The 26,084-nt window shown below is 38.5% G+C and overlaps 1 protein-coding gene across 1 annotated transcript in view; it reads right to left on the bottom strand.

The window, feature by feature from the left end:
* CKAP5 (cytoskeleton associated protein 5) overlaps positions 1-26,084 on the bottom strand; it is a 107,109-nt gene that overhangs the window by 69,998 nt on the left and 11,027 nt on the right. The window contains exons 2-3 of the mRNA XM_027114809.1: positions 1,771-1,864; positions 1,089-1,282 (exon numbers count right to left, since the gene is read on the bottom strand). Coding sequence (XP_026970610.1) covers positions 1,089-1,282; positions 1,771-1,827 — 251 coding nt within the window. The 5' untranslated portion in view covers positions 1,828-1,864. The remainder of the gene's footprint in view (positions 1-1,088; positions 1,283-1,770; positions 1,865-26,084) is intronic.

Raw genomic sequence — 26,084 nt, 5'->3', positions numbered from 1 at the left:
GGCTGGGCCCGTGAGCCATGGCTGCTAAGCCTGCGCGTCTGGAGCCCATGCTCTGCAATGGGAGAGGCCACAACAGTGAGAAGCCCGCATAACGCAAAAAAAAAAAAAAATATTTGGGAAAAAAAATTCCAGAAAGTTCCAAAAAGCAAAACTTGAATTTGCCATGCAGCCAACAACTATTTACACATTATTTATATTGTAGTTACAATTATTTACACAACATTTACATTGTGTTAGGTATTGAGAGTAACCTAGAAATGAGTTACAGTATACAGGAGAGTATATGTAGGTTATATGCAAATACTAGGCCATTTTACGTGAGGGACTTGAGCTTCTGTAGATTTTGCTATCCTAGGGTGTAGGGGTGGGGACTTTTGTCCTGGAACCAATTCCCATGCAGATACCTAGGGATGTGTATATATATTTCTTGTGCAATTAGGTCAAGGGTCCCCATTGTTTTTTTGTTTTTTGTATGGAGGGCTCCTTTCAATGACATAAAGACTAGTATTAGAAAAGTCAGGTTTATCAGGTATGGGAGACTGGGGTGACTGGAAACCTCTATCATCCAATAAGCTGGGAGTTATAGAGGTTATTTAGTTCGCATTACCTCTCCTAAGAGATAAAAATGCCTAATGACCATAGGGAGAAAGATGTGATTCTAAGATCACCTAGCCTGGAACCATTGTAGACAAAGATTTAAGTAATGCCCAAATGTTTTCAGTGAAATTTTGACGTCTTTGCTAACCACCTCAGTTTCTTCTAAAAGTTACAAAAGATTTTCCCCCTTGGAGTAATTCTCATACAAAAGCCTCAAAAGGAAAAGCACTTGCTCATCAAACTTTAAGGTAAAAACTCAAGATCTGATTTCCAATTTGCTCCTCTCTAAAGATCTCTTGTACCATTTAGACTTCTGAGAGCAGATAAAGACTGAAATGAAAAACAAGTGTCAAGGAGCTATGAAAGTTAAGAAATGAATATCCTCTAAAAGTGCTAATAACTAAGCACAGTGATCCATAAATATACATAAATTAATCCATGTAGCACGAGACAGGGGTTTTTACCAGAATAGTTGGAAAGAAACTACTTACTTTCCTGCTACATGGGCATTTTCAACATAAACAAGTGCAGCTTCTAATCCTTTCAACTGAACCACTGCATTGGAATCAGTCACAAATTTTTTGATCAATCCTAAAAATTTGGACCATTCTGGGCTCTTTTCATCCTTTATTTTCTGGAAGATCTTCAGGGCCTCTTCATACCCACTTAACCTTGCTTTCCACAGCTAAAAGAAAAGTATTTTGAAACAAAACAAAATTTAATGACATTATTATCTACCATTGGGGTTGGGGGGTGGAATGACTACCTTATACTAGGTAATTTGAACAAAGGACCCCAGATTAGAAACAAAAATGGAGTTTAAGAAATCCAGATAGCTTTTTTATTTTTAAAGATTAGCTAACAAACTTTTTCTTATAAGTGTTTAATATTTATGATATTCTGTCAAGGCCTTCTAGAATTCATAAACAGGCCACTATAAACGTACCCCACTTTGTATCCAAGTATTAGTCATTACTTCTTTGTAACATGACATTAAAGATGTAACAATTCAAACATGAGAAATTTTCCTGCTGAAACTGCCCAATCTCCAAAGTAGGCTGTTTCTCCAGTTGTATTGTGTAATCATCAGGCAGCTTTATACTACACTATACAGTATAACTGCTGACAAAACAAGCCAATGACACTGAAATTTGAGTTCCAGAAAAGTCTTACCTTGTGTTCACATTTCTGATCAACTGGCAGTTTCACCCACTCACTGTCATCTCCCATTGTGCTTCCAGTTTCTTCTTAGAATTAAGAGTAATTCCTGGTCAGACAAAAATCGGGATCTATTAACTCTAGCAACCAAGCTGTCTCTTAAAGACAAAAAGATTTTTCTGAGACTATTATTTTAGCATGTGTAAACCAACAAAAGTAAAAAATCTCATTCTTTGGTCAAATGCCCATTTAATTCCATTAATAGAACATTTAAAAAGTAAACAAAGAAAGTTAATAAAAATTCTAAATGAGGGATTCCTTGGTGGCGCAGTGGTTAAGAATCCGCCTGCCAATGCAGGGGACACAGGTTCAAGCCCTGGTCCGGGAAGATCCCACATGCTGTGGAGCAACTAAGCCCGTGCGCCACAACTACTGAGCCTGCGCTCTAGAGCCCATAAGCCACAAATACTGAAGCCCGTGTGCCTAGAGCCTGTGCTCCGCAACAAGAGAAGCCACCGCAATGAGAAGCCCGCACACCGCAACAAAGACCCAACGTAGCCAAAAATAAATAAATTTATTTTTTTAAAAAATGTAATCTATGTTAGCTGTAGAAAATCTGGAAAGTATAGAAAATATATAAGGAAGGAAAGCATTAAAATACAATTTCACTATCAATTAGTAACCAAAATGAACACTGCAGTGTATCCACTTGAACCCTTCCAGATTTTTTTCAATGCACATGCAGTGTATAAATTATATGAAAAAGGGCTAATCCTCTTGTAATTTTTTTCTTACATCGTCACAAACATTTCCTCATATTTGAGAACATGATGTTTAAAGGCTGCACTACACTCCATTTTATGAATGTACCATAATTACCAAGCCTAACACTGGACATTTAAATTGTTTCAAGTTTTCCAATATTATAAATAACATAAAAGGGATCTTGCTTAATCTTTCCATCCCCAGTCCTGGTGTGACATAAAATATGTCTTCAATAAATATTTGTCTAATGAATATATGCCTTGATAGTATCTGCTATGAGTCAGGCACTGTGCAAACTACTTTTTAAACATATTGATTCATTATACTAACAACAACTACACGAAAGAAAGACATTCTCCCCACTTTACACACTAGGCTCACAAAGATTCAGTAACTTGCCCAAAACAACAAAGCTAACAGGCCGTGAGATCACACTAAGATTCCAAGTCTATGCCTCTTCTTTACAACTTGTTGCCTCCCATTAAAATGTAGGAAATATCCCAGGGAAAGTTACTAGAGACTGAATTGTAAAAGTTTATTAGAGTAAAAGGAACTTTCATTAAGACTTCTCTTCAAAATTCCCAAGAGTCTGTGAAACAACAGCAGTGTGTTTTAGAGCAGGAGTCAAACCTTAATAGCAAATCTACAGGAACTCTAATACAGCAATAGTGAGAGATAAAATAGTACAACAGTTTGGAAAACAGTATGGCATTATTTAAATTGAAAATGCACATACTCCACTATCCAGCAACTCCATTCCTAGGTATATACCCTAGAAATTGATGCCAACTGCACCAGAAGACCTGTATGAGAGTATTCATAGCAATGTTGTTCATAGAAAAGTCAAAAGTTGGAAACACTTTTTACAAGTTCATCAAAAAGAGAATGAATAAATAGTGGTATATTCACTGTGTAATATTATACAGCAACTAAAAGAACTGAAAGCATTGAAAGCAAGTACTCCAACAAGTACATGTACATGCATATTGATAGCAGCACTATTCACAATGGCCAAAAATCAGCCCAAATGTCTATCCATGGATGAATAAACAAACTGTGAAACATACATACGATGGACTATTACTCAGCTATAAATGGGAATGAAGTACTTACTGATACATGCTACAGCATGGATGAATTTCACAAACATGATGCTAAGTGAAGGAAGCCAAACACAAAAGGTTCTATATTATATGATTCCATTCATAGGAAATACCCAGAACAGATCAATCCATAGAGACAGATGGAGACTGGTGGTTGCCAGGGGTTGAGGAGAGAGGGGGAGAGAGTGGGAGTGGGGAGAAATTGCTTAATGGGTAAGGAGTCTTACTGTGATGTGATGGAAATGTTACTGTTTTGGAACTAGACAGAGATGGTGGTTGCACAACATTGTGAATGTACAAAATGCCATTGAATTGTTCACTTTAAAATGGTTAATTTTATGTTATATGAATTTCACCTCAATAAAAAAATATTTTTTTTTCAGTTCCTAGGTGACTGTAATATGCAACCTGGGTTAAAAACCTCTAATGTTACTTTCTTGGCACAAGTTTGAGCTGCAAAAGCAATCTTTCCTATCTGAGTTTCAAAGAGAAACAGTCAATGTAAGTTTTAAAAACATTTTCCAGCCAAGAGAATGTGAACAATAATATTCGATTGTTGGTATTCTGTGAATTCTCTGCAATACTTTTTTTTCTTGTTGGTTGCTTTTCGAAACATGAAGAAAAAGGTTACCTAACCTAAACTGCCTCATATAAAATATTGATGTCAGCCTTTCTCAACTTCTGAGGTGGCCCACACTCTGTCTGTGGCATGTGTTTCTCCCAAGGCCACTCTCGCCTTCTGAGATGGCCCACACTCTGTCTGTGGAGTGTGTTTCTCTCTAAATAAATCCACTTCTTACCTATCACTTTGTCTCTCACTGAATTCTTTCTGTAATGGGACATCAAGAATCTGAGCTTCATTAAGTCCTGAAACCAGGTATACAGCAAAGTGAGAGACTGGTTCAAGATGGTGGAGAAGGACGTGCTCTCACTCCCTCTTGCGAGAGCACCGGCATCACAACTAACTGCTGAACAATCATCGACAGGAAGACACTGGAACTCACCAAAAAGATACCCCACATCCAAAGACAAAGGAGACGCCGCAATGAGACGGTAGGAGGGGTGCAATCACAATAAAATCAAATCCCACAACTGCTGGGTGGGTGACTCACAAACTGCAGAACACTTATACCACAGAAGTCCACCCACTGGAGTGAAGGTTCTGAGCCCCAGGTCAGGCTTCCCAAACTGGGGGTCCGGCAATGGAAGGAGGAATTCCTAGAGAATCAGACTTTGAAGGCTAGCGGGATTTGACTGCAGGACTTCAACAGGACTGGGGGAAACAGAGACTCCACTCTTGGAGGGCACACACAAAGTAGTGTGTGCATCAGGACCCAGGGGAAGGAGCAGTGACCCCACCGAAGATTGAACCAGACGTACCTGCTAGTGTTAGAGGGTCTCCTGCAGAGGCTGGGGGTGGCTGTGGCTCACCGTGGGGACAAGGACACTGGCAGCAGAAGTTCTGGGAGGTACTCTTTGGCGTGAGCCCTCCCAGAGTCTGCCATTAGCCCCACCAAAGAGCTGGGTAGGCTCCAGAGCTGGGTCACCTCAGTCCAAACAACCAACAGGGAGGGAACCCAGCCCCATGCATCAGCAGACAAGCGGATTAAAGTTTTATTGAGCTCTGCCCACCAGAGCAACACCCAGCTCAATCCACCACCAGTCCCTCCCATCAGGAAGCTTGCACAAGCCTCTTAGATAGCCTCATCCACCAGAGGGCAGACAGCAGAAGCAAGAAGAACTACACTTCTGCAGCCTGTGGAAGGAAAACCACATTCACAGCAGACAGACAAAATAAAAAGAGGACTTTGTACCAGATGAAGGAACAAGATAAAACCCCAGAAAAACAACTAAATGAAGTGGAGATAAGCAACCTTTCAGAAAAAGAATTCAGAATAATGATAGTGAAGATGATCCAGGACCTCAGAAAAAGAATGGAGGCAAAGATCGAGAAGATGCAAGAAATGTTTAACAAAGACCTAATTAAAGAACAAACAAACAGAGATGAACAATACAATAACTGAAATGAAAACTACACTAGAAGGAATCAATAGCAGAATAACTGAGGCAGAAGAACGGATAAGTGACCTGGAAGACAGAATGGTGGAATTCACTGCCGTGGAAGAGAATAAAGAAAAAAGAATGAAAAGAAATGAAGACAGCCTAGGAGACCTCTGGGACAACATTAAATGCAACAACATTCACATTATAGGGGTTCCAAAAGGAGAAGAGAGAGAGAAAGGACCAGAGAAAATATTTGAAGAGATTATAGTCGAAAACTTCCCTAACATGGGAAAGGAAATAGCCACCCAAGTCCAGGAAGCGCAGAGAGTCCCAGGCAGGATAAACCCAAGGAGAAACAAGCCAAGACCCACAGTAATCAAATTGACAAAAATTAAAGACAAAGAAAAATTACTGAAAGCAACAAGGGAAAAACGACAAATAACATACAAGGGAGCTCCCATAAGGTTAACAGCTGATTTCTCAGTAGAAACTCTACAAGCCAGAAGGCAGTGGCACGATATATTTTAAATGATGAAAGGGAAGAACCTACAACCAACATTACTCTAACTGGCCAGGATCTCATTCAGATTCAATGGAGAAATCAAAAGCTTTACAGACAAGCGAAAGCTAAGAGAATTCAGCATCACCAAACCAGCTCTACAACAAATGCTAAAGGAACTTCTCTACGTGGGAAACACAAGAGAAGAAAAGGACCTACAAAACCAAACCCATAACAATTAAGAAAATGGTAACAGGAACATACATATCAATAATTACCTTAATCGTGAATGGATTAAATGCTCCAACCAAAAGACACAGGCTTGCTGAATAGATACAAAAACAAGATCCATATATATGCTGTCTACAAGAGACTCACTTCAGACCTAGGGACACAAACAGACTGAAAGTGAGGGGATGGAAAAAGATATTCCATGCAAATGGAAATCAAAAGAAACCTGGAGTAGCAATACTCATATAGGATAAAAGACTTTAAAATAAAGAATGTCACAAGAGACAAGGAAGGACACTACATAATGATCAAGGGATCAATCTAAGAAAAAGATATAACAATTATAAATATATATGCACCCAACATAGGAGCACCTCAATACATAAAGCAACTGCTAACAGCTCTAAAAGAGGAAATTGACAGTAACAATCATAGTGGGGGACTTAAACACCTCACTTAGTTACACCAGTGGACAGATCATCCAGACAGAATATTAATAAGGAAACACAAGCTTTAAATGACACAATAGACCAGATAGATTTAATTGATATTTATACAACATTCCGTCCAAAAACAGCAGACTACACTTTCTTCTCAAGTGCACACAGAACATTCTCCACGATAGATCACATCTTGGGTCACAAATCAAGCCTTAGTAAATTTAAGAAAACTGAAATCATATCAAGCATCTTTTCTGACCACAACACTATGAGATTAGAAATCAATTACAGGGAAAAAAATGTAAAAAACCCAAACACATGGAGGCTAAACAATACGTTACTAAATAACCAAGAGATCACTGAAGAAATCAAAGAGGAAATCAAAAAATACCTAGAGACAAATGACAATGAAAACACGAGATCCAAAACCTATGGGATGCAGCAAAAGCAGTTCTAAGAGGGAAGTTTATAGCAATACAAGCCTACCTCAAGAAACAAGAAAAATCTCAAATAAACAATCTAAGCTTACACCTAAATGAACTAGAGAAAGAACAACAAACAAAACCCAAAGTTAGTAGAAGGAAGGAAATCATAAAGAGCAGAAATTAATGAAATAAAACAAAGAAAATAGCAAAGATCAATAAAATTAAAAGCTGGTTCTTTGAAAAGATAAACAAAATTGATAAACCTTTAGCCAGGCTCATCAAGAAAAAGAGGGAGAGGACTAAAATCAATAAAATTAGAAATGAAAAAGAAGTTACAACAGACACCACAGAAATACAAAGCATCCTAAGAGACTACTACAAGCAACTCTATGCCAATAAAATGGACAACCTGGAAGAAATGGACAAATTCTTTTTTTTTTTTCTGATGTGTATTTTTTTTTTACATCTTTATTGGAGTATAACTGCTTTACAATGGTGTGTTAGTTTCTGCTTCATAACAAAGTGAATCAGTTATACATATACATATGTTCCCATATCTCTTCCCTCTTGTGTCTCCCTCCCTCCCACCCTCCCTATCCCACTCCTCCAGGCGGTCACAAAGCACAGAGTTGATCTCCCTGTGCTATGCGGCTGCTTCCCACTAGCTATCTACCTTACGTTTGGTAGTGTATATATGTCCATGCCTCTCTCTCGCTTTGTCACAGCTTACCCTTCCCACTCCCCATATCCTCAAGTCCATTCTCTAGTAGGTCTGTGTCTTTATTCCTGTCTTACCCCTAGGTTCTTCATGACATTTTTTTCTCTTAAATTCCATATATATGTGTTAGCATACGGTATTTGTCTTTCTCTTTCTGACTTACTTCACTCTGTATGACAGACTCTAGGTCTATCCACCTCATTACAAATAGCTCAATTTTGTTTCTTTTTACGGCTGAGTAATATTCCATTGTATATATGTGCCACATCTTCTTTATCCATTCATCTAATGATGGACACTTAGGTTGTTTCTATCTCCTAAATAGAGATAAATAGAGCTGCAATGAACATTTTGGTACATGACTCTTTTTGTGGACAAATTCTTAGAAAGGTATAACCTTCCTGAACCAGGAAGAAATAGAAAATATGAACAGACCAATCACAAGTAACGAAATTGAAACTGTGATTAAAAATCTTCGAAAAAAATTAAAATATTGATGTCACTGTGCTATATTTTCTGAAATGGCTTCTACTACTTCATAGCTTCAGTTTTTTAAAAAAATTAGTGTTTAAGATTTTGCTGCTTTCCATTCAAAGGAAAGGCTTGCTTCATACCAAAACTTTCCCAGGGCTTCCCTGGTGGCGCAGTGGTTAAGAATCTGCCTGTCAATGCAAGGAACATGGGTTCGAGCCCTGGCCTGGGAAGCTCTCACATGTTGCAGAGCAACTAAGCCCATGCGCCACCACTACTGAGCCTGCTCTAGAGCCCGCAAGCCACAACTACTGAAGCCTGCGCGACTAGAGCCTGTGCTCCGCAACAAGAGAAGCCACAACAATGAGAAGCCTGTGCACTGCAACGAAGAGTAGCCCCCGCTCATTGCAAGTAGAGAAAGCCTGCGTACAGCAACAAAGACCCAACACAGCCAAAAATTTTAAAATAAATAAATAAATTTATTAAAAAAACACAAAACTTTCCCAGCCACTGAAATAATGGATAGTGTTTTGTGTATACGTGTGACACTGAGGACTACTGCTCTGTATCTATCGTTTTCCAGGATCAATATACTAAGAAAAAAAGCACTTCACTAATTTTTCCCCATAATTATTTTAATTTTAAAATAATTTTACAATTTAATTTTTTACATATATAAGAAAATATATACAATATATGTGTTAGGAAGCATTACAATAAAATTGATATATTGACCTACCACCCAAACTGAAAATTAGGACACTACTAATATTATTACTGCACCTGTGCATTTCTTTCCTACCCCATCCTTCTTACCACAGAAGCACTTTCCTAAAGTTCACCTGGTTCTATGCTGTAGTCAGTCACATATTCCTAAATAAAATTAACTGTGCTTGTTTGTGAGCCTTAGAAAAATGTTATAGTCTTCCATAAGTTGCTTTTTTCATTCAATGTTTCATTTGTAAAATTCATCCATGTGGTATACTGTAGTTTAAATCTACTAAAAGTGTGGTCCAAAGACTTGTGCTGTTTCACAAACTTATCATTCAGAGATAAGTACAGAAATAGAGGTAAGTGTTTAGAAACTGCCAATAACATCTATTCTATCTTCTTTTATTATAGTGATTTGAGGAACTGAAAAAAGTTCAGCAAGGCTAAAGTATAAAATGCAACAAGAAAAGTGAAAGGGTATAAAGAGTAAGGCTAGAAAGTAGTCCAAATCAGACCCTGGAAGGTCTTGTAAGCAATGTTAAGGAATTTAGACTTTATCCCAAAGGTAGAAGGAGACTTTGAAGGACTGTAGACAGGAAAATTTCATATGCTACCAAACTTGCATTTTTCAAAGACTATATAACGTAAATATAAAAGCAATGTAAAGAATGTCTTGGAAGGCAGTTAACAATGGAGGGAAATCAGTTAGAAGGCTGTAATCTAAATGAAGGATGATGATGGCCTGGAACTTAGAGTAGTAGCAATGCAGGTGGAGAAAACGGGATGGATTTTAGAGCTACAAGGAATGTCAAGGACTGTCTTTATTGAGTGACTGTAGAAGGAGTATAAGACACAGATGAAAATGAAGTTTTGGGCAAGCTGAGTTTGACATGTACACTAGACGAGGGTAGATGCGGGAAGCAGCTGGAGATTCAAGCCTGGTATTCAAGAGAGAGATAAAAATTTAGGAGTTATCAGTAGATAAATGTAATTAAAACCAAGGGGGTGGATGATAGTACTGAGGGAGAGTACATAGTGAGAAGAGCCCCAGGTTAGAGTTTAGATGAAACCAGCATCTACAGGACAGGTAGATGAGCCCCTTAGACCACCATGTACAGTGTCTGACACATATAAAATGATCAATTAATGTATGCTGGGGAAAGAAAAAAAACCCACAATAACTCAAAATGCAGTAACAGTCTTATCAAATTTGAGTTTTTGCTACTTGAGGGAAACTTTATTACTTTCTATGTCTGGCTGCAAATCTACACTTAAAAAAAATTAAAAGAATTCTGTATCTTCAAAACCACCACTAACTTGAGGTTGAGGCCTTGGGTAAGTTACTTAGCCAAATATATATTGCCTCAGCATGCTTGTGTGTAAAGTGGGAATAATAATACATACCTCAGAGAATTGTTGTGTGGATTAAATGAGTCAGTACATGTAAAGCTCTTAGACTAGGTACTTGGCATCTAGCAAGGGCTCAAAAAATGTTAGCAACTTACTATCATTATTTGGCATCCCAAATTTGAATTTATTTCATTTCTAAATTACAGTTGACTTTATTTTGGAATTTTATAGGATTAAAAGAGCAAGTCTATAGGCACCTCCGAATATTGTTTAATGCATAAAATATATGATCATATTAAATCAGTTATGTTGAAATAGTTATATATGTTGAATATAATATAGTTATGTTGAAATATAGTTATCAAAATATTTTGAAATGTGAATATATGGGCTTCTCCATTAATATATTAAATAAAATCCAGCAGCAGATTTAATAACTACTGTAACTCTTGTTATGAATAAAAATATATATATATATGTATATATATATTTTTTACCTTACGCGGGCCTCTCACTGTTGTGGCCTTTCCCGTTGCGGACCACAGGCTCCGGACGCGCAGGCTCAGCGGCCATGGCTCACGGGCCCAGGCGCTCCACGGCATGTGGGATCTTCCCAGACTGGGGCACGAACCCGTGTCCCCTGCATCGGCAGGCGGACTCTCAACCACTGCGCCACCAGGGAAGCCCTAAAAATATTTTTATATACTACATAACATGATTATGAAAATGATTTCTATTGGTGACAAAGGCATAGGTTCTTATAATATTATTGTAGTTTATTGCCTACGTTATTAACTGAAGAAAATGTCAAAATTTCAGTTAGGACTTCCCTGGTGGCACAGTGGTTAAGAATCCACCTGCCAATGCAGGGGACACGGGGTTCGATCCCTGGTCCGGGAAGATCCCACATGCCGTGGAGCAAATAAGCCCGTGTGCCACAATTACTGAGCCCAGGTGCCACGACTACTGAAGCTCGCACACCTAGAGCCCATGCTCCACAACAAGCAAGCCACTGCAATGAGAAGCCCGCACGCTGCGATGAAGAGTAGCCCCCGCTCTCTGCAACCAGAAAGCCCGCACGCAGCAACAAAGACCCAACGCAGACCAAAAAAAAAAAAAGAAAGAAAGAAAAAGAAATTTCAGTTATAAGATTGGTGCAAATAAAGATGTAATTATTTTTCCATACAAATTTACAGAGTCTCTGAATTCTAACCCAGCTTAAAATCTCTTGATCTACAACCTTTCAAATTCTATGATCAAAAACTTTAGGGCATTCCCTGAGGACATGTAACTCTGCCATCAGTTTTGATGTGGAAACACTATGATATATAAATGTTGTTGGACAACAGTAGTTTTAAGAGTAAAATATGAAAGGTTTAAAAAAGCTAGCTCTGTCCTTTATTTATTGAGACTTTATTTTCTCCTTTGTATTTCCATTGTATTAGATAAATAAATGTGAATGTAGAATTGTAAAAAAAAAAAAAAAAAAAAGACTTTAGGGCACTGCTTACAATCATCTCAAAGTCCCTAGTTAAAATAATGGTTAACATCCATCCTGTATTTCAGTAGCACTTTATATTTTACATGTATTTTTACAATCATTCATTTTCTATGTATTTCATAATGTAAATGCAAGCACGCTGTTATATTATCTCATTCAGGTTTAGTTTCTTTCTTTTTCATATTATTCTTCGTTATGTGACTCTTACTAAACTATAAGATTCTCTTGAGCAAAAGCCTTTTGTCTTATTAATCTCTATCTTCAAAAGGGTCAAATAAATAAATAAAGTATCATTATCCTCTTTTTACATATGGGGAAAAAGAGGTTCAGCGTCCTGCCCAATGTCACTTAAGTAGGGGAGAATGGTCTAAAAGAGATTTCTTTTTTTTAATTTATTTTTGGCTGCGTTGGGTCTTCATTGCTGCACACGGGTTTTCTCTACTTGCGGTGAGCGGGGGCTACTCTATGCTGTGGTTCATTGCGGTGGCTTCTCTTGTTGCGGAGCACAGGCTCTAGGCACGCAGGCTTCAGTAGTTGTGGCACACACACTCAGTATTTGTGGCTCGTGGGTTCTAGAGCACAGGCTCAGTAGTTGTGGTGCACAGGCTTAGTTGCTCCGCAGCATGTGGGATCTTTCCGGACCAGGGATCGAACCCGTGGCCCCTGAATTGGCAGACGGATTCTTAACCACTGTGCCACCAGGGAAATCCCTGAAAGAGATTTCTTGATACCTAGTTTGGTGAAATTCCTACAACTGACCTACATATGGTTTCTACATTATCTATAGTGAAATCTATTCACACTCTACAGTATAAATAGTAAGAATTATTTTGGTGATTACTTAACTCAATAAAAATATAAAGGGCAAATGAGAGTATATATGAAAGACAAGTTTATTTGCCTCCAAAGGACTTAGGTAATTTAGGGAAATTTAAAATACAGTTAGTTGGTAAGGGGGAATCATCCCTAATCAGCAGCTGCCGGATAATCAAGCCTAACTACCCAGTTGGGCCTCAGAACACTGTTAACCTGTCTTTGTGTAAGAAAGAAATGACTACAGTTTTAATTATAATTTGGGGTTATCCACGTAGTCCGACCCTTCTCCCTCACAACCCTTATTCCATTGAATACTGACTCTACCAGTTGAAAAGGAAAATCTTTCATTGAGATTAATAAAAAAACTAAAGAGTGGTAGACTATAATTTCTATAGCTCATACTAGTTTTAAATTTATAACTATAATTCTAGAATATTTGCAGGGGGGACAGTAGGGGAAAGTCATTAAAGTGGCTACCTGTTTGTAAGTTAAACTTTGCCTCTATCTGCAAATTTTAACTAGCCGTTATCACAAAGGAAAGTAAAGGCCTTAGGAACATTTAGAACATATTCAGGAAGTAATGAAGAGGACCCTCAGAGTTCATAAAACGGAATACATGTAGAATAAACCAACAATTTCATGAAAAGTCACACCAGTTAAAAGGCCTGAGTGATCTCTTTAGAGAAATGTAGTGCTGTTTTCAATATACACAGCAAATTAAAACCAAACTAACATTCATAATAGCCAAAGAGTGGAAACAACCCAAACCTCTATCCACTGATAAATAGATAAAACGTGGTAAATCCACAGAATGGAGTATGATTCAGTAATAAAAATTAAGTACTATAAAGAATTCCTAAAACTCAACAACAAAAAAAGCAAACAACTTGATTAAAAAATGGGCAAAGAACTTGATTAGACATTCATCCAAAGACAGACAAATGGCCAATAAGCACATGAAAAGATGCTCAAGATTACAAACATTAGGGAAATGCAAATCAAAACTACAAGTATTACCTCACACCTATTAGGATGGCTACTATCAAAAACCCAGGAAACAACAAATGTTGGCAAGGATATGGAGAAATTGGAACCCTTGTACACTGTTGGTGACAATGTAAAATGGTACAGTTACTGTGGAAAACAGTATGGCCGTTCCTCAAAAAATTAAAACAGAATGACAATATGATCCAGCAATTCCACTTCTGGGTATATGCCCAAAATAATCGAAAGCAGGATCTTGAAGAGATATCTGTACACCCATGTTCATAGCAGCATTACTCACAACAGCTAAAATATGGAAGCAACCCAAGTGACCACTGATGGATGAATGGATAAGCAAAATGTGGTATACACATACAAAAGAATATCATTCAGCTTAAAAAGGACAGAAATTCGGACATGCTATAACCTGAGTGAACCTTGAAGACGTTATGTTAAGTGAAATTAAGCCAGCCACAAAGAGACAAACAGTGTATGATTCCACTTATATCAAGTACTTAGAGTAGTCAAAATCATAGAGATAGAAGGTAGAATGATTGTTGCCAGCAGATGGATCGAGAAGGGTAATGACGGGTTACTGTTGAATGGGTGTAAAATTTCAGTTCTACAAGATGAAAAGAATTATGGAGATGGATGGTGGTAGCTACACAACATTACAAATGCATTTAATGCCACTGAGTTGTATATTTAAAAATGCTTAAGATGGTGAATTTTACGTTATGTGTACACACACAAAAGAAGTGAAGTACTGATACATGCTGCAACATGGATGAACCTTGAAAACATTATATTAAGTGAAAGAAGTCAGTTGCAAAGGACCACTTATTATATAATTCCATTTATATAAAATGTCCAGAATAGGCAAATCTATAGAGACAGAAAGTAGATGAGAGGTTGCCTATGACTGGGGTGTTTGGGGATATTAGAAGGGTGTTAAGGAGTGCGGGGTTTCTTTTTGGGGTAATGAAAGTGTTCTAAAATTGACTGTTAGTGATGGCTGCACAAATCTATGAATATACTGAAAGTCAGTGAATTGTACACTTTAAATGGGTGAATGGTACGTAAATTATGTATCTCATTAAAACTGTTAAAAAAACAAACTAACAAAGTTTACTAACAGAAGTCCTTAGGAAATAAGAGTGATTTGTTAAAGTTGCCGATCATTTTACATGTGAATGGGCTGGGTGTAAAATAATAGGATCTAACACTAAGGAGTTACTCCATTCCAATTTTACCTAAAGCATTCATTTGATGAATTTCCCTATGGGTAAACCATGACTCAAGGAGTTCACAGGAGTAAAAGTAGATGTCTAAACAAATAACCATAATACAAAATGTATTATATGTGGAAAGTGCCCTAAGCAAGAGACAAATAAGGGTTAAGGGAGTTCAAAGACAGGATCAACCGCCAGTGAGCAAGGGATGGTCAGTGAAAAATCTCATAGAAAGGATGACATCTGAGCTCAGTGATAAATGATAGGTAGATTTAAAAAAATAAAAACAAAAACAAAACCAGGAGTGGAGAAGAGATATTTTAGGCTGAGAAAACAAGAAAGGCAAAGTCTTGGAAGTAGAAAAGTACTAAGCATGTTTAGGGAACACTAAATGGCTCCATTTATTAAGTATAAGACCAGAAAGACAGACTAGGGTCAAATCATGTATAATCTTGAATATTAAGCTAAACAGCAGAGGATGCTGATGACCTGAAGCAGGGCAATGACATGATCCTAATTACTTTAGAAAGATAAATCTATGCAGAATGAATTGGAAGGGAGAGAAAGTAGAGTCCTGATAGGAAATTACTGCAGTACTCGAGGACAAAGATAAATAGAAGCCAGACTCCTAGGAATGGAAAGGATGAGCAGAGGAGACTGAAGGGAATTACATTAAAGAAGCAGAATCAATAAGCCTTAGCAACTAAGGATGTAGGAGACCTAGTAGGAGGCTCCAGTCTACATGACTTGGAGAACAGTGGTGCTAATGACAGAAAAATCTCAGAAGAAAGTTCTGAGTTGTTTGTTTTGGGGGAGTGGAGGAGAGGTTAAGAATATGATGAGTTTGGTTTTAGACTTGAGAAATATGATCTTCAAGTGGCTGGAAATGTGGGACCAGGAATGAACAGAGGGTTCTGGATTTTATAAACATATAAACATTCTATAAACATAGATGTATGAAACCAAGTCTTCATTACATAGCAAGGTTTGATGCTTTAAGAGTAAATAAAATTGCCAACAAAGAGAAGCATTAATAAAATTAATTTGACCTATATATGATGCTTGCTATGGTTCAGTCTAGTCAATACTACAAATACTCAGAAATTTCAAATTATTCGGCACTCTCAGGAGGTTTTACCCTAGCCTAAAACAGAGGAAAAGGCAAGGGAGTCAGCTAAAATATATCTGTTCCACGGAAATATTATCATTTTATACCACGGCTGTATCTAAAATGTCTTCCAAAGAGCTCAAGTACCATAAAGTCCACACTACTGCTGAAGAAGGTTTAGATGTAATTATTTATTTTTAGACCAAAGGTTAAGAAATGTTTCCAAAGACATACATAAAGACACAACTTGGAGTAAACTCTGAACTCAGAATAAATTTCAGTTTAGTGTTCAATATTTAAGTGTGCATAATGTACTATCATTAACATATAGACCCCTGCAATCTATGCATTTTCTCATTCATCAACCAGCTAAAAGTAAGGCACAGGGAGATTAAGTCATCAGTAATGTTAGAGTTGGGCTAGAACCTTTGTCTCCTATCTCTCAGTCCACCCACCACTCTTCCCCATCACTCAAGGGTCCATGTGTAGTGTCCTTTTACTTTAAATTCCTGTACCACGACATCTTATAAAAATAGTTATACAGCTACTAAACATACTGTTTTAGCTTTCTAAAGCTAAAAGAAGAAGAAGCTATGACAGTAAAACTATTTTATGGCTAATTCTCAAGCTCTTGACCTTCAAAAGCTCTTCACTATCACAACACAAGAGATCTAGATCTGATTACCATTCCTGGACTCTCACTTCTGGCTAAGGAAATGCTACTGCAGAAGCACAGAATGAGTCTGAGGGAAGTTTGAGGAAAAATTCTGCCCACTCAAAAAGCAAACCCTGGGCTTCCCTGGTGGCGCAGTGGTTTAGAGTCCGCCTGCCGATGCAGGGGACACGGGTTCGTGCTCCGGTCCGGGAGGATCCCGCATGCCGCGGAGAGGCTGGGCCCGTGAGCCATGGCCGCTGGGCCTGTGCATCCGGAGCCTGTGCTCCGCGGCGGGAGAGGCCACAGCAGTGACAGGCCCGCGTACCGCAAAAAAAAAAAAAAAAGAAAAAAGAAAAAGCAAACCCTTTGAACGACCAATAAAGAATGATGTAAATTTGCTCAAAAAAGGAAATAATTAGAAAACAAGGATAAGACAAAATACACATACATGCCCAGAAATCTTTACTCAATCTATGTCTAAGAAAGCCAACTGGATTAAAGAAGCATAGCAATTATGTAACTGTCACAGAAAACTTTAAATTTTATTACTTGGCTAAGCGAGACAAAATCTCATCACTTAAGTAGCCAGTAACAAAAATGACAAGCCTTTCCCTCTAATTTAAAAAAATCTCACTACCTCCAGGTAATTCTCATTAACAACGACAAGTGTTATCCTCTTGTAGTATTCTGCATTATCAGGGGGCCAGAAATGCGAACTGCTCCTCTAGTAGGTTATCTCAACAAACTTGGGTGGGCTTACTGTACTAGTCCTGGGATGGTGGCCTCCCACCAGTTCCTTCAGAGAGGGGTAAAGAGCTGACTCTTTCACACGGTGCTATTCGTATCAGTGGGAAAGAGGGTTAACTGACTCTCCCTAATAGATGATCACCGTCAGTGTCTTCAAAAGGGGGACTCTAGTAACACAGGCCTCTGGGGAGACACAGAGCTAAACCCGGCTGTGAATTAGGTCAACTTTCAGAGTTACTGCTCAATTGTACCAAGGTAGCTGAAAATCTAATGCTTACTCATCCCAAAGCTACCCAGGTCTCCAAATGCCAGGCTAAGGACCCAAGGCCCAGGGCACTAGATCCAGCTCCACCCATCTAGCTTAGTTGGATTATACAGGGTAAAAGCAATCCTCGCCTCACTCCAAGCAGGAACCAGGCTGGGGCAAAGCTAGGTTCTGGGCACCGCTCAACCACTGCATATCCAGACCAGCACCCTAGGGCCGCTGTCACCACCCAGAAGTAGAGCAGATGCCCCAGGCTTTAGCTCACTGCAGCCGGCATTGTTTACGCTCTTTCGCCGCCTTAGCCTCTGATAGGCCAGGAAAGTCCCCTGTACAGTCCACCAGGACTTCCGGCATGGGCACGGGATGCTTGACCCTAGCCCGCAGTTTGACACTTACGCTCCCCAGGCAGGGAGAGGTCGGGGCCCTACGGTCCGAGGCAGAATCTGCAGGAATACCTGACGGGCGGGGGCGGTGGTGGCATTGGTGCCGAGGCCGCTGAGAAACGCCTCCTCGGGGGCGGGGCCCAGAGCTCACTGTCAGAGTGCCCGCCCCACCCCGCCCCCGCCCCAGCACACACTGACGGCTTAAAGGGGCCGCAGCGTGCCTTTGCTCAGAGGTCTGCAGGACCCAGGGCGCTCCTTCCAGCCCAGAGGGCTTCCAAGGCAAGAGGTGAATGGAGGCCCAGCTAGGGAAACTCCACCGCAGCTGGGTGGGGACCTCTTTTTTTGTGGCAACACAGATAATGTTCCAGAAACAAAGGAGGTGACCTGTTCTTACTATCACAATCCTAATTCCTCCTCCAGGGGCGAAAAAAGTTGCTGCAGGAAACAGTCAAAGCATCAGGGTAAACATATAGCCCCCATTATGTAAGTGGCTTCTTCCATTAACTTCAGCGGTTAGTGTTTTTCAAATGGCAACTCAAAGGCACAGAAAAGAATTCTGACAGCCTGCACTGCTTCACCTCACCCTCTCAGTGACTTCTTTCTCTTCTGTACAACATGAGGAATCCTAGACAACGATAGAAGACGGAAGTAGGGGGCAAAATAGAAAAATAACATTCTCCTTCTTGTGAGTAAAATGTGATCTTTGAAACATTGGCCAAGAATTCACTACAAGTCTATGTAGATAAAGAAATCTTGCGTGCAAATACAATTGTGATGTGCAGTCATCTAATGTAATATGAAGAGTTCTTGTGAAAAATTGTAGGAGAAACTGGATTAATATCTCAGGGAGTTAAGTAATGGTCTCTGAGGTCTCCACAGGTCATTAATGAATTTTAAATTTCTTTTCATAGGAGGAATTTTTCCTTAATCTCAGATTATAAGGTTTGTATGCATTCTGTGTCTCCTTTATAACTGTCAGGAAAGAAATTTATGTGGTTATTAAGCTGGTGTTACCTTCATCTAATCTTGATGAATAAACATACCTTATTAAAACTGTAAGCCACCACCAAACCTCTATGGGAATCAATTTAGTAAAGCTAAAGACCATTTACAAGTGCCCTAACATCTTCTATCCCAAAAAGGGGTTCAAGAGGAAATTTAGATTCCAAAGAACAGGCCCAAAGACTGCTCTAATATGGAGCAGACCCAGATTACCCTTATTCTGAAAGTCTTAGAAAATTCTAGGCTAAGGTTATCATGAAGAGATACTGATTCAGATTAGAATAGTCTGATTTTGAACTGCCAAAAAAATCTCATTTTAAAGTGCATTTAACTGTGAATGATACTTTTGAATTAAGTAATTAAGACCTTCTTTCATTCTGTCTGTATCAAGCTTATCACACTGCTCTGAGAGTAACAGTTTGTAGATCAGCCTTCCCATTAGATTGTGAGCACCTCAAGGGCAAGGGTTGGAATGTAGCTCACTCATCCTTTTTCTGTGTGATACCAAATGAATACTCAATAAATAATTAACACAAAAGGTATGACCAACACTTATTTTGACACAGGAGTCCAGATAACTTCAATAAGCATACTGCAGTGAGTATATGTGCGCATGCACACACACAAATGGATAATACCCAGTGCTGTGTTTATTAGTGAATTAAGAATTTAGAGAGAAAAAAATCCATTTACTGTACAGCTCAGTACAATCAGATTTATATCTTTTGCCCCAAAGCAAAGACATTTTATATAAATATTCCTACGTAATACTTAGATATCTTACCAAATATCACAGCCCAAACACAGCCCATCTTATTTTGGTTACTGTATCCTTTTCTTTACTATACCATGAAGAGACTCAACTGGACATGTAAAACCTTCATAATTCAACAAATTACCAGATAGAAGTATTCTCCTTAACAGGGCAAAGTTGAAACTGTTTAGGAAATGATTTAGCAAATACTATATATGGAAGAAAACATGGGAAAATGATAATTCATATATTAGAAAGGTGGCATTTCTTGTGCTTTTAAAAAATCCTTCTTCATTGTAATGTTTTTCCTGCAACAAATCAAGCAGAGATAAGAAAAATATTTATTGTACACATAGCCAGAGCAAGGGGGAAAGAAGTTTTAAGCATTAACTGGAATTCCTTATTAGATCATATTCAGTGAAGGAAAGAGGCCAAGTTAGAGATTAAGAGCATGGACTCTGGGGCCAGAATGCTTAGTTCAAATCTGGTTGTGCCGTTTATTAGCTGTGTGGTTTTAGACAACTCCTACCTCTCTGTGCTTCTGTTTTCTATTTGTAAAATGAGGAATTTTTTCACCTTATTGGGTTATTAGGAGAATTAAATGAGTTAAGTTTATTATATTTGTAAAGTGCCTAGAATTAATTGCTATACATTAAGTATTTGGTAAATAAAATACATAACGCTCAACAAATACTGTCTGCCTTTTCTGTTACATTCCTTTTAAAACTAAAATGAAAACGTATAGCAGCGTCCCCCCCCCTCCCCCGACTGCTCCTAGTTACCTGTGTTCTCAGCTGTCAGAAGTAGTGTTAACTGAGGATCAGAGGGAGAAGAGGTTCCCCAATCTAAGAACTTTTAAGTCAGGTTTACTGAGGTATAACTTACATATACTAAAATAAACTTAAAAAAATTTTTTATTGGAGTATAGTTCATTTACAAAGTTGTGTTAGTTTAAACAACTCCACTTACAATAGCATTGAAAAGAACAAAATATTTGGGAATAAATCTAACCAAGGAGATGAAAGACTTGTACACTGAAAACTACAGAACAATGCTGAAAGAAATTAAAGAAGACACAAATAAATGAAAAGACATCCCATACCCATGGATTGGAAGACTTAGTATTATTAAGATTCCATATATCAGAAAATAATCTATAGATTCAACACAATCTCTCTCAAAATTCCAACAGCATTTTTTTTGTAGAAATAGAAAAATTAATCCTAAAATTCATATGGAATCTCAAAGGACCCTGAATAGTCAAAACACTTTTGAAAAAAAAATATTGCAGGGCTCTCTTCTTGATTCCAAAACACATTAAAAAGCCACAATGATCAAAACAGTGTGGTAGTGGCATAAAGACAAACAGACCAATGGAACAGAATAGAGAACCCAAAAATAATCCCTTGCGTTTAGGGTAAAATGATCTATGACAAGGGTGCCAAGACCATTCAAAGGGGAAAGGATGGTCTCTTCAACAAATGGTGACTGGAAAAACTGGATAGCTACATGCAAAAGAATGAAGTTGGACGTTTACCTTACACCATACATAAAAATTAATAGGACAATGGGGACTATATCAAACTTAAAAACTTTTGTGTATCAAAGGACACAATAAACAGAGTGAAAAGATAACCTACAGAAGGGAAGAAAATATTTATAAATCATTTATCTGATAAGGGGTTAATATCCAGAGAATATCAAGAACTCCCACAACAGAACCCTCCCGCACTGTTGGTGGGAATGTAAATTGATACAGCCACTACAGAGAACAGTATGGAGGTTCCTTAAAAAACTAAAAATAGAACTACCATATGACCCAGCAAACCCACTACTGGGCAAATACCCTGAGAAACCCATAATTCAAAAAGAGTCATGTACCACAATGTTCACTGCAGCATTATTTACAATAGCCAGAACATGGAAGCAACCTAAGTGTCCATCGACAGATGAATGGATAAAGAAGATGTGGCAGGGCTTCCCTGGTGGCACAGTGGTTAAGAATCTGCCTGCCAATGCAGGGGACACGGGTTCGAGCCCTGGTCTGGGAAGATCCCACATGCCGTGGAGCAACTAAGCCCGTGAGCCACAACTACTGAGCCTCCGCGTCTGGAGCCTGTGCTCCACAATGGGAGAGGCTGACAGTGAAAGGCCCGCGCACCATGATGAAGATTGGCCCGCGCACTGCGATGAAGAACGGCCCCCGCTCACCGCAACTGGAGAAAGCCCACACACAGAAACAAAGACCCAACACAGCCAAAAATAAATAAATAAATTGAGGGGGGGAGACGTGGCACATATATACAATGGAATATTACTCAGCCATAAAAAGAAACGAAATTGTTATTTGTAGTGAGGTGGATGGACCTAGAGTCCATCATACAGAGTGAAGTTAAGTCAGAAAGAGAAAAACAAATACCGTATGCTAACACATATATATAGAATCGTAAAAGAAAAATGGTCTGATGAACCTAGGGGCAGGACAGGAATAAAGATACAAACGTAGAGAACGGACTTGAGGACATGGGGAGGGGGAAGGGTAAGCTGGGACAAAGTGAGAGCGTAGCACTGACATATACACACTACCAAATGTAAAATAGATAGCTAGAGGGAAGCAGCTGCATGGCACAGGGAGATCAGCTCGGTGCTTTGCGACCACCTAGAGGGGTGGGATAAGGAGGGTGGGAGGGAGACACAAGAGGGAGGGGATATGGGGATATACGTATGCATATAGTTGATTCACTTTGTTATACAGCAGAAACTAACACAACATGTAAAACAATTATACTCCAATAAAGATGTTAAAAAAAAGAACTCCCAAAACAACAAAACTCCAAATAACCCAATTAAAAATGGGCAAAAGACTTGAATAGACGTTTCTACAAAGATGATATACAAATGGCCAACGATCATAGGAAAAGATGCTCAACATCACTAATCATCAGAGAAACACAAGTCAAAACCACAATGAGATATCCCTCACACCCATTAGAATGGTTACTATCAAATAAACAAACCAATTTAAAAAAAAAACAGAAAATAACAAACGTTGGCAAGAATGTAGAGAAACTGCAACACTTGTACACTGTTGGTGGGATTGTAAAATGGTGCAACTGCTATGGAAAACAGTATGGAGTAACCTCAAAAACAGTATGGAGTAACCTCAAAAAAAGTAAAAATAGAATACCATATTACCATATGATCCAGCAATTCCACTTCTAAGTGTATGTATGAGTGTGTGTATATATATATCCAAAGAATTGAAAGCTGGGGCTCAGATTTGTACATCCATGTTCAAAGTAGTAGAAGTAACCCAAATGTCCACAGAAAAATGAATGAATGGATAAGCAAAATGTGGTAAATACATACAATGGAATAGTAGTCTTAAAAAGGAAGGAAATCCGGTTACACGCTACAATATGGATAAACTTTGAGGATATCATGCTAAGTGAAATAAGCAAGTCACAAAAAGACAAATATTATATGATTCCACTTACATGAGGTATCCAAACTATTAAATTAGCAACAGAAAGTAGAATGGTGGTTATTAGGGGCTGGGGGAAGGAGGAAAAGGAAAGTTGTTTAATGGGTACAGTGTATCAGATTTGCAAGATGAAAAAGGTTTTGAGATGTGTTTCACCACAATGTGAATGTAGTTAATTTAAAATGATTATGATGGTAATTATTTTGTTACATGCTTTTTTTTTAAGCTGCAATTAAAAAAAAAGTGAGATACTTGTCTATTCAATAAAATGCCCTATAGGTATTTAAAGAAAAAAAAAGACAAAGAAGACTAAAGAAGATATTTAAATACTGATGCGGAAGAAATCTATTAAGTTTTAAAAAGAAATTTGGAGATAGCCTATGAAGTCTAATTCCTTTTTTTGTGTTTAGTAAAAATAAAAAAGAGGGTCATACACACTGGTGGTAGGCTGATAATGACCCCCAAAGATATTGGGCTGTAATCCCTAAAAACTTTAAATGTTTTATGTGGAAAAAGGGTCTTTGCAGATGTGATTAAATTACGGATATTGAGATGGGGAGATCATCCTGGATTATCTGGGTGAGCCTGAATGCAATCACATGTACCCTTATGAGAGGGTAACAGAGGGAAATCTGACACACACAGACAAGAAGGCGATGTGAAGATGGAGAAGAGCAAGATCAGAAGAGGCTGGAGTGATGCAACACAAGCCAAGGGATACCAAGAGACGCCAGAAGCTGAAGAGGCAAGGAAGCAGTGCTTCCCCAGGGCCTCTGGAGAAGTATGGCTTTGCCTCAATATTAGCCTCCAGTAAGACTCACCCTAAATTTTTAAAAAAATTCTTATTGAAATATTGTTGATTTACAATGTTGTGGTAGTTTCAGGCGTGCAGCAAAGTGATTCAGATATACATACATACACACACACACACACACACACACACACACACACACACACACATATGTGTGTATTTTAAGATTCTTTTCCATTATAGGTTATTACAAGATACTGAGTGTAGTTCCCTGTGCAGTAGGTCCTTGTTGGTTATCTCTTTTATATATACAGTAGTGTGTATATTTTAATCCTAAACTCCTACTCACCCTAAATTTTGGGCTCTGGACTCCAGAAATGTGAGAGAATAAATTACTGTTGTTTTAAGCCACCAAATTTGTGGTCATTTGTTTCAGCAGTCATAGAAAACTAATACAACATTGTACATGTTTGAAAGCACATAAAACTTTTCTGGATGGATCCATAGAAAACTTAACTATGACCACTTTAAAAGAGTAGCTAAAGGGACTAGCTAAAGAATTTTTACTTCTCACTTTAATACCTAGCCATGTCTTTTTTCTTTTTTTTTCTTTGCGGTACGCGGGCCTCTCACTGTTGTGGCCTCTCCCGTTGCAGGGCACAGACTCCGGACATGCAGGCTCAGCGGCCATGGCTCACGGGCCTAGCCACGAACCTGTGTCCCCTGCATCGGCAGGCGGACTCTCAACCACTGCGCCACCAGGGAAGCCCTCTTTTTTCTTTTTTAAACAACACGTTTCAATATTTTCTATCATAATGCTTTTAAAAGCTCTAAAACTTTATAATTCCAGCCTGGCACCTTGAGGATGGATCTGTCTATACTCATCCCATAAGCCTCAATTCTTCCCCTTAACATTTTTTGGACACCATATCTCCTTTGAAAGAAAGATGTGAATCTTTTTTTTTTTTAAATAAATTTATTTTTTTATTTTTGGCTGCATTTTGTCTTCGTCACTACACACGGACTTTCCCTAGTTGTGGCGAGCAGGGGCCTACTCTTCATTGTGGAGCATGGGCTCTAGGCACACGGGCTTCAGTAGTTGTGGCATATGGGCTCAGCAGCTGTGGCTCGTGGGCTCTAGAGCGCAAGCTCAGTAGTTGTGGCACATGGGCTTAGTTGCTCCATGGCATGTGAGATCTTCCCAGACCAGGGCTCGAACCCGTGTCCCCTGCATTGGCAGGAGGCTTCTTCACCACTGAACCACCAGGGAAGCCCCCTGAATCTTATTTATTACCCCAGCATCCAGCAGAGTGCTTCGTCCTCTAACACATAATTCCTAAAATAGCACAATTTCATCAAATCATAGAAGTCTTAAATATACAATAAATGTGTTCTTTGAGTTTATAAATAAAATATTGTATGTTGAATGCGTATTTCAAATGTGAAAGGGAAACATGATATATTTAATGGAATTCTAAAGTAAACCCACTTTCAAAGTGAAAAATTATTAAGTAATAGATTTCAAAAAATTTATAAGATTTTTGTCACTTTTTTTAGTACCTATTTTTTGATTATAAAATCCATTAAAAGAGGGAAATTTTAATTTTAGAATCATTTGGTAAAGTCATGGCAGAACAGTTGCTTGTAATAAATCTTATTACAGAGCACTCTAGTCAAAATTAAATTCAATCTAAATTGTCGTGTTGGGCGCTGGAGTTAGATCTGAGTTCTAAAGCTTGCTTTGTCACACACTAGCTGAGCCTCAGTTTCATTATCCGTCGTAAAAGTACCATCTTCATGTGGTTCCTTATTTAATACACACTTCTGGAGCATTCATTATGTGCCAGGCACTATTCTAAGCACTTCACATATACTAACTCATTTAATTCTCATAACTCTGAGATTGATATTAGCCCCATTTTACAGACAA

This window comes from Aethalodelphis obliquidens, unplaced genomic scaffold (genome assembly GCF_003676395.1).
Source record: "Aethalodelphis obliquidens isolate GAN/ISIS:26980383/991018 unplaced genomic scaffold, ASM367639v1 scaffold14, whole genome shotgun sequence".
NCBI classification, from domain to species: Eukaryota; Metazoa; Chordata; class Mammalia; order Artiodactyla; family Delphinidae; genus Aethalodelphis; species Aethalodelphis obliquidens.
The sequence above is the reverse complement of the archived record's forward strand: the minus strand, read 5'-3'. Positions and strand labels throughout refer to the sequence as shown.